This window comes from Phaseolus vulgaris, chromosome 7 (genome assembly GCF_000499845.2).
Source record: "Phaseolus vulgaris cultivar G19833 chromosome 7, P. vulgaris v2.0, whole genome shotgun sequence".
In the NCBI taxonomy this organism is placed as follows: Eukaryota; Viridiplantae; Streptophyta; class Magnoliopsida; order Fabales; family Fabaceae; genus Phaseolus; species Phaseolus vulgaris.
The window spans coordinates 4,575,522-4,585,638 of record NC_023753.2 but is presented as its reverse complement, the minus strand read 5'-3'; the positions used below and the strand labels follow the sequence as shown (position 1 = coordinate 4,585,638).

The 10,117-nt window shown below is 29.1% G+C and overlaps 1 protein-coding gene across 1 annotated transcript; it reads left to right on the top strand.

Moving 5' to 3' along the window:
* The first annotated feature begins 7,929 nt into the window (after window positions 1-7,929).
* LOC137828272 (sugar transport protein 13-like) lies at window positions 7,930-9,872 on the top strand. Its single transcript, XM_068634762.1, has 5 exons — window positions 7,930-8,062; window positions 8,159-8,481; window positions 8,583-8,707; window positions 8,815-9,106; window positions 9,243-9,872. The coding sequence occupies exons 1-5, from the start codon at window positions 7,930-7,932 to the stop codon at window positions 9,870-9,872; spliced, it is 1,503 nt and encodes a 500-aa protein (XP_068490863.1).
* Window positions 9,873-10,117: the final 245 nt, after the last annotated feature.

Sequence of the window (10,117 nt, the reverse complement as noted above, 5' to 3'; positions counted from 1 at the left end):
TCTTTAATATATATCTGGTTTATTCTCTATAATCTTCTTAATTTTTTATATAGTTTTCAATTTTCCTAAAGTTAATTTTCTAATTGCATAGTTGAATTATAACGAATAAAATCAATTATGTCATGAATAAAATTTAGATTTATACGTTTGTTTTACTTTAAATTTATTATTATCTCTATATTGAGATGGCTAATGCACATTAATTCTATATAGTTAATTAAAATATGAATATATAGAAAACATTTAAACTTTATTTTTTGATTACACGTATACTTAAAAATAAATTAAAATTAGTAAGAAAATAAATAAAAAATTAACCATTGTTTACTTTGAACTGGAATTCTACATATTAGTGATTAAAACTCTTCAAACCATATAAATGTCCAAAACTAATTTTGTTACATTGAAATTAAATTTAGAATAATTAATCAATGTTTTTACAAACACGACCTCCATATTTATCTAATTTCTACATGTTTCAGATGTTCTTAATTATCTGAAACATTTAGATTACAGAACATTTATCAATTATCTAGGTAAACACTAAATTCAATAAAATAAATTGTATTAATATTGTACCAATATTACCTATCTTGTTTTAGTATAAAAGTAAAGATAGAGTGCATGCCATAAAAAACGAATGGATAATTAAGAAATAGTATTATAACCCTATGTAATCTAACTTTATTAATCAATAGTAAATCTCTTTAAAATGGATTTAGTCTGCTAAATTAAATAATAAATATCAAAATCGTGATATTAATATCATACATTTATTTTCATAATTTTTAAATCAAAATATACAGTTATCATTATAAGGAAGTGTACTCACAAACTCGTTCTCATATTAATATCATACATTTTTTTTAATTTACAAATTTAAACTTACTTATTTTTAAAATATTCATCATATAAAAAATTTGGAGTAAAATTAATAGAATAAATGTTTCATTATTCAAATTCTATATAAAAATTTAAAATTAGTAGAAAAAATGTACAATATTGCTTACACTCTTCATTTACTTGTGATTTAATATCACTTTTTTTAGAATTTTTTTTTGATAGGAGTGAAGATTTTGTTTTTTCCTTTTTTTCATTCTTTTGTAGTAATTGATTGCAATCACGCTATTTTATACTTTCTCGTTGAAACTAGTCCTTTATTTTTAAATGTATAATATGTTTTAACAGATCATTTTCTATATTTAAAAAAAAACTGCAACACTACCACTAAAAAAATATTATTAAATAATTTTTTTAGAAATCAAATAGTTAGATAAAGTAAATTAAATACCATTTTATAAACTAAAAAAATTATTGGTATCTAAATTAGTTTTTATTATTAATAAAAATTTATAAAATAATTTTTAAATCACTAGTACAAAAATAAGAATCAATGACAGCTTACTATGACAGGTCTAATCTACATGTCATAATAAATGTGACGGTGGCAAAATTGTAAATAAGATGAAATTTACTATGTCAGCTTTTATTATAAATGATGTAGAAAACACATATTATGTCAGTTAGTATTTTAAATGACATAGTAGGTACTTATTATGTTGGTTGAACTTAGACCTGACATAATAAGTTTCTTTTTTCTTTCACAATCCCACTTTCTTTCAAGTCTCCCACCAGCAGTTCACTCTCACACTTTCCACAGGCATTTCGCGCTCCTTATATATTGCCTATCTTCGATTGTGTTTTTCACTCCTTATCTCCCAAAGTTCCTTTATTAACAGAACGAAGTCACTCTTAAGTAAGTTCTATTTCTTTTCTTTCTCCTTTAATGATTAAGATTTTTGGGGCTTAGGGTTTATTTTATGCTCATGGTGCTTTCTTCTATCTTTCTACCAGAACGTGGTTACCGATGGCACCTTTAACCGATTGCATGACGGCGATCGTGGAGGTGCATGTGCAGGTTTGGCGCGGTAATGGAATGAAGCACGAAGTTGAAGAAGAGAGAAATATGAGATAATGGCTTTGTAACTCATCGTGACTTCCTTATTTTCTTATTTTCTTCTTCTCTTCTTCATTCTTCAATTGTTATTACTGTGACACCACCGTTGACACATGAGATTGCGTGAAGAAGAAGACCTCCTTTCTCACCATCTCTTTCTTTTCCTTTATTCTTTTAATTTTTATTTAAATAAAAAATGTGGAAGTTTGAAATTTGTGTGCAGGCTTATGTGGAAGTGGCAAAGTGAAGGATTGTAATTGGAGTTTGCTATGGCAAAGGAGCAAGTACCTTTTAAGCTTTTCACACAGAATTGTTCTTTTTTGTTAATTTATATTCAGACACAATCTCTCAGTAATTATATTGCTTTTTAGATTTTTAACTGAAAATGCAATTCGTTTTACAGTCAATTTGCTATGTCATTGCTTTGTTATATTTATATTCCACTTTTGAGTACCAGTAAAATTGTTTGATTTTTCTAAGCCTTTTTCTTGAATTGTTGAACTCTAATGTAAATTTTATAATTAGTTTTGTCAAAAAAATGTTTTATGAATTGAATTGTTGAACTCTAATGTAAATTTTATAATTAGTTTTGTCAAAAAAATGTTTTATGAAGATGTAGAAGGGGAAGGTTTAATAGTAATAATTTATGCATTCATAACTGATGAAAATTAAATAGAAGATTTATACATTTAATTTTTTAAGGATCTGATTAGTTGAAAGACAATTCAATAATTCATGACTAATCTATTCATGCAGCAGGAACTATATATTAGATGTTATTTTGTTTATTTCCCACCAATGATGCACATGTTGAATGAAATTATAATGAGATGATGAAGATTGAATGGGTTGATTAGAAGGTGACAAATGTGGTGGTAATATTTTGTCTGGGTGATATATCAGTTTTAAAATTATATTAACATGTTATTTTATAATTTTATTTTCAACACCTTTATTATTGAGATTAAATTTAATGTATTTTCATATTATAATGTATTTTACCCACATGTTAACTCATATTCAAGTTCTGCTATTCTAGTTGATATCACCATGCAAGTCCAGTGCTATTCAAGCAAACTGTATATGCCTATAACACATAACGGGAATTTCAATCTTGAAAGAGATTGTGACAAATTAGCATAATAATCTTTTTCTCATGTCCATAATTTTTTGCTGGAGAAACTTTGCAATGGTATAACAAAGGGAGAGATAAAGAAAGCAGCGCATAAAAATATATTTCTCTTAATTTCAGTGAAAGAACCTTAAACAATTAATATAAAAGAATAGAGAATATTTTATAATTTATTATTCAATCTTAATTTGTATTTGAATAGGAATTGTATCATAATCATAACTAATGTGTTTGAATTATAAAAAAAATTACAAGTATAAAAAAGTATAAATGAATTAAAAGCGGTGTTGGTGAAACACTACATTCCACCCATAAAATTAAAATTATAGATATTAAAATGTAAATCAATTTTAATTTTATTTGAATTGGATTTGGATTATAACTAACATTATAGATGCTTGATTTGTATTTCAGTTCTAATTATGTTTGAATTAGAATGATGTTTGAGTAATTATGTGATAACTTAATTAATAATCACTAATTTTCTTTTTCTACTTTTTTCCTTATTTTTTAAATAAACAAATGAATTAGGAGTAGAAAGAGAGAAAACTAGGTAATGGTATTGGAGGGTTTGGTGACGTAGATTCTGGGTTAGGAAAATGTTATTATTATTTTTATGTTTTATTTTATTAAATTTAATTTGATTCTGAGATTGAATGTAGAGATAATTAGAATCATCTTTGGAGCAAACATCTTTAAAAATAAATAAATTATTATGACAGTTATTGTAATATACGACATAAAAAATTTGATTTACTATGACGGGTGGTAAAAATATTTGTCATAGAAAATTACTTACTATGACGGTTATGTTAAGAACTATCATAGTAAGTCATATTTTCTATGACTGTTCTAAAAATACCAGTCATAGAAAGTTCTATCTGAACTTACTATAACAAATATTTTGGACATTTTATGACAGTTTATATAACAGTCATGGTAAGTAAACTTACTATGTCATTTTTTCAACTGACATAGAAAGTGCAGAGTTTTTATATCGCCTGAATCTATATCGCCATTAGAACCATCATAAAAAGTCTCGTATAACCGTCATAAAAAGTCTTTTTTACACTAGTGAATTGGTATCTAACCCTTAGCTACCAAAGTTTCTAAGGGTTAGATACCTAAGCTTTAGTTTCTAATATTTTAAATTTTAAATTGGTCTCTAAAAGACTAATTTAGAAACTATTTTATAAATTTTTATTAATAATAAAAACCACTTTAGATACTAATAATTTTTTAATTTTTAAATTAATATTTAATTTAATTGATATAGTGACTAATTATTTTTTATCTCGATTGTTATTTATTGATTTTCTTGTAGTGTGCCTATAAGGAAATAATTTTTTTTTTTTGAAAACTAATAATTTGAAATAATTTTTTCAAAAAAAATATAATTAATAATTGTTAACAAATAGTTAATAGAGTTTAATTTACACTATTTTGTTTTTAAATTCTTAAAGGCACTTTTAAATATGTTTGGTTTAGTGGACCAAAATAATGATATTACATTAAAAAAATATACAATCCATGATATTAATATCATATATTTATTTTGATAAAATTGAAAATTAAGTAATTTTAATATTTTTCTAAATCTTTAATATTCTTTTTTTAATTAATGGTGAATACGAATGAAAAAAGGTTAGGTATTAGATAATTTGTAGTGCAAGATAAGTTTCTTACAACGAAAATTTTAATTTTGATTTTTTTTTATTTCTCTGGTTCTCATTTGTAAGTATTGATGTTAAGATTTTTTTAGTGTACTTTTCCATGGTTATTATCAAATTGGTAATTTTTTTTAAAATTAGGTATACTTAAAAGTTATGTATGACTTTAGTGTAAAGAAGTAGTGTTAATTTAATATAACTTTGTTTAAAATTATAGTGAAGTCGTGCGATGATGAGAACAGAGAGCATTAAGCAAGCAACACAACATTACCATCGCAACACACACAAACTTAACTTTTTTTTTTAATTTGCAGGATAGCGAGCCAGCCCGCTCCGTCCTGCTGTTGGCCCGAGCGGGCTACGGGTTATGCAGGACAGACTAAAGGGGGTCAGCGGGCTGAAATACTGAGCATACCCAGCGTTTTTTTACTAGCGGGGTGCGGGCCGGCCCACATGGCTCGCCCCGCATTGCCATCCTTAGTGCATGTTTCACACAATTTTAGTTATTTTTATATTGCATTGAAGTCATACACCCTTGGCACAACTTTGCCTTGAATATATAATTGAATATTGGTTTTGTTCATTATGTTCATATTTTGTTTTAATTTTTTTAGTTAAAAATATTTTGTATGAAAACTAAAATATACTAATGTGTTATTAATAATAACATATGAAGTGATTTAAAAAAAATGTAAAACGAAAATAAAATATAGTTGTTGGTGAATCATATAATCATCTTTCAAGATGGTTAAAGTTTTCCAACAAAGTGTTTTAGATACCATTGTACAATATGTTACTCTTGTATGTTGTTGACAATGTTTAAGACAACTCTACTACATCTTAGAACATGAATTTTGGTCTTTCGAGTCTTGCATTAACGACTTTAACTATTGCAAGCCTATAGTGCAAGTTAATGAGACATTCTTCGCTGGAAAATATCGTGAGACTTTGTTGATCGCAATTGGTCAAGATGGAAATCAGAGCATATTTCCTCTTAATTTTTTCATTGTTGAAGGTGAAATAAAGGAAGATATGATATGGTTCTTCCAACTGTGCAAGCCTACATCACACCTAAGCCATATGTATGCTTGATAATTGACAGAGGAACAACCATATTGCCAACATTAGAATCTCCAGAAGTTGGTTGGGAAGGAGATAGGCCAACCTCAATGTATTACATATGACATATTGCATCTAACTTTAACAAAAAGTTAATTTTTTTTTAAAGATAACTAATAAACATGAGTATTTATATTCCTTAACAGACATTATGCAATAATACAAAAATGAGTAAATGTCTAAGTAATTTTATTTATTACATTTCCACAACATATGAAATTAAATAACCCATTTTTCAAGCAAAATTATCAACAATGAGATCAAAATTTCAACAAATCGTCTCTTGGATAGATAAAATATCATTGGAAAAGTGGACTCAAACATATGACAAAGGCAAGAGGTACATTCACATGACAACAAATCTAGAATAATGCATGAACTCTATTTCAAAGGGAGCACAATCCCTAGCTATTTATGCTCTTGTTAAGACAACATTTGAAAGAACAAAATTTTGGTTTGTTGAACGAGGAACCGAGACGAAGTGCATTTATGAACAAACCATTATTATCTTGAAGATATTATTGTCTTACTAAGATAAATGAACAACAATCTGTTATGTTTCATGTGCAAAGATATAATCGACAAATTTTAGAATTTGATGTTCAGGAGATAGTCACTCCTTAACTCCGATGTCAACCTATGTCACACACAAGCAAATTAAATTGATGGTGGTATGATTGTGGGAAGTTTTAAGCTTTTCAACTGCCTTGTCTATATGTTGTTGTTGTTTATTCCAATTGTTATTTACAGTCTACAACATTTTTTTACCTCGGTCTACAACCTCCACAACATTTTCAAGGCTTATAAGCTCCATTTTCTTCCAATTTAAAATGAAGATTATTAACCAAATTCCACACCCGACCTACACATGGGACAAATCGAATCAGAAAGACTAACTACTAATTGTATTCATAAAGAAATGAATATGTCAATTTTAAATAAGGCAAAAAAATGTTCTTATTGTTGGAATGAATGTCACAATAGTAGACATTGTATAGGGAATAACATGTGTACAATTGTAACATTTTTCTCCTCACTAAATTCAAAAAACGTATTACATAACTTAACATGCATAACTATTTTATTTACTCATTAACGTTTGCTATCTATTTAACACACATACAATAATTACAAACAATTATTTACAGTTTCCAAAATTTACACTTTTGCAAATTATTAAATACATAAAAAATAATACATCTTTATCAAAATTTCGTTAAAAATAAATAAAACACACATCGAACGAAATTAAATATTCAAGGCAAAGTCGTGTTGATATGACTTCAACTTTCACTACAATCAATCAAAATCGTTAAATCCTAGCACGACTTCACTAATAATAAAATAAAATATTAAACAAAGTCGTGATTGATTGTGATTGATACATACAACTTCATCAACATTAAAATCGTGCATGAATCACACGAATTTAATATAATTTTAAACAAAGTCATGTAAAGTTATTACAACTTCTTTATACTAAAGTCGTGTCACACAAACATTACTTATTTATGTATATAATTTTAAAAAATATTTTTAATAATAACTATGTAAAATTACAATTGGTACAATTTCCTTTGATGTTAGGAGTAAAATATTTGTTAATTACTCTCTATATCATAATTTAACTATTTTTTCTCGTTTGGGCTAACTTGATCCTTATCAAAATATTTTCACTTTGAGTTTTTTCCCCTAATTTTGTTATATATTTGTTAGTCATTTTTTATTTATTTTAGATTCTAACAAGTTTGGAAAACTAATTTGGGAGAAATATTACCCTATCAATGTGTGTGTATATATATCATATATAGTTAGCAATAGACATGTTGCAAAGATATGATGGTGTTTGATCAACCTGTATCCATCCATGTATCAGTTGTGCCATCAATATTAATCCTGTAAAGTGCTTAATTTGAAATGTTGTTATTAAAATTTTCGTGGAGCCCGCAAAAACAAAGAGGCCATATATAGAACCTAGTTCGCTACATTCCTATATATATTGCAAAGAAAATCAATTGTAAATTATCTGGTCATTTTGATAGTTAATTATCATGGCAGGGGGAGGATTTGCATCAACTTCAGGGGATGTCAACTTTGAGGCAAAGATCACATATACTGTCATAATATCATGCATTATGGCTGCCACTGGTGGTCTTATGTTTGGTTATGACATTGGAATTTCAGGTACGTGTGATATATGGAGGTTGGTTAGTCATTGTTGCAGTTTTGATTTCAAGCTATTTTATTACTTAATGTTTTGTGAAATGCATGTGAATGCAGGTGGTGTAACATCAATGCCTAGCTTTCTACAACATTTTTTTCCAGATGTATACAAAAAGATACAAGAGCATGGAGTGGACAGTAACTACTGCAAATATGACAATCAAACTCTTCAATTGTTCACATCCTCTCTCTACCTTGCAGCATTGGTAGCCACCATGTTTGCTTCCAGTGTCACCAGAAAGCTAGGCCGCAAACACACTATGTTGATTGCAGGGATTTTCTTTATTGTTGGAACTGTCTTAAACTCTGTAGTGAATAGTTTGTCGCTGCTAATATTGGGGAGACTATTGCTCGGTTGTGGTGTTGGTTTCGCCAACCAGGTCCTTATATGAATTCCTCAACGGTTCCATGAAATGCATTTGTTTTGGATTAGTAATAATAATGTTGTTGATTCTTGACTAATTTTGGGTTTTCACAATAGGCAGTGCCCGTGTTTCTTTCTGAGATTGCACCCACAAGAATCCGTGGAGCACTGAACATCTTGTTCCAGCTTAATATCACCATTGGGATTCTCATAGCAAATATTGTCAACTACTTTACAGCACAGTAACTTCAATGATCCTTATTACTGATATGAATTTGAAGGCACAAAGTTTACGCAACATTATTTGTTTATTTTGATTGATTATAATGTATTTAACTGGGAAATGTAGGATTAAAGGCGGGTATGGTTGGAGGATATCGTTGGCATTGGCAGGGGTTCCAGCACTGATGCTAACATTGGGGTCCCTATTGGTGCATGACACTCCTAACAGTCTTATTGAGAGGGGTTTGGAGGATGAAGGGAAGATTGTGCTGAAGAAGATTCGTGGTGTGGAAAATGTTGAGCCAGAGTTTCAGGAGATCCTCAAAGCCAGTAAAACGGCTAAAATGGTCAAGAATCCCTTTAAGAACCTCATCAAGCGCCACAACCGTCCTCCACTGATCATGGCCGTTATGTTGCAGGTCTTACCAAACTTAGATGTTTATATGTTGAAAATAATTTATACACAATAGTCTTAGGCTACTTTCATAATTTCATTTGCTTTCTTATCTAATACTTTGTGACCTTCTTTGCATTTTAAAAATTTCTTGTGTACAGATCTTCCAACAATTCACCGGCATCAATGCGATCATGTTCTACGCTCCAGTGTTGTTCAGAACCTTGGGCTTTAAAAGTGAGGCTTCCCTATACTCAGCTGTGATCACAGGAGCCGTGAATGTGTTGTCGACCTTAGTGTCTGTGTACTTTGTGGATAAAGTTGGTCGGAGGATATTGTTGTTGGAAGCATGTGTCCAAATGTTTGTCTCTCAGGTGGTGATTGGCATGGTGCTAGGGATGAAGGTCCAAGATCACTCAGAGAGCTTGAACACAGGGTTTGCGGTGTTGGTGGTGGTGATGGTGTGCACATTTGTGTCATCTTTTGCATGGTCTTGGGGTCCACTTGGATGGCTCATTCCTAGTGAAACCTTCCCACTAGAGGCTAGATCAGCAGGACAAAGTGTGACAGTGTTTATGAATATGCTCTTCACATTCATTATTGCACAAGGTTTTCTGTCCATGATGTGCCACTTCAAGTTTGGCATCTTCTTCTTCTTCTCCGCTTGGGTGCTTGTCATGTCATTGTTCACAATCTTTCTAGTTCCAGAGACCAAGAATATACCCATTGAAGAGATGACAGAGAAAGTTTGGAGAAATCACTGGTTCTGGAAGAGTTTTATGGAAGATTAATTCTAAACAATAATATATATATATATATATAAAATATATAACATGCCATAACCTAAGTCAAGAGTGAGACAATCAAAACTAAATGAAAAGAAAAGTAGTGAAGTTATCATAATTGTATAATTGAAAAAACTCATTACAAAATTGACTTTGTAACTTTAGTTGAGTTTATGAATTAATTATATGAAAAAGTGCTAACACTCCTTATTTTAAGATGATTATTTCTAATTGAATTAATGAAAATAGTA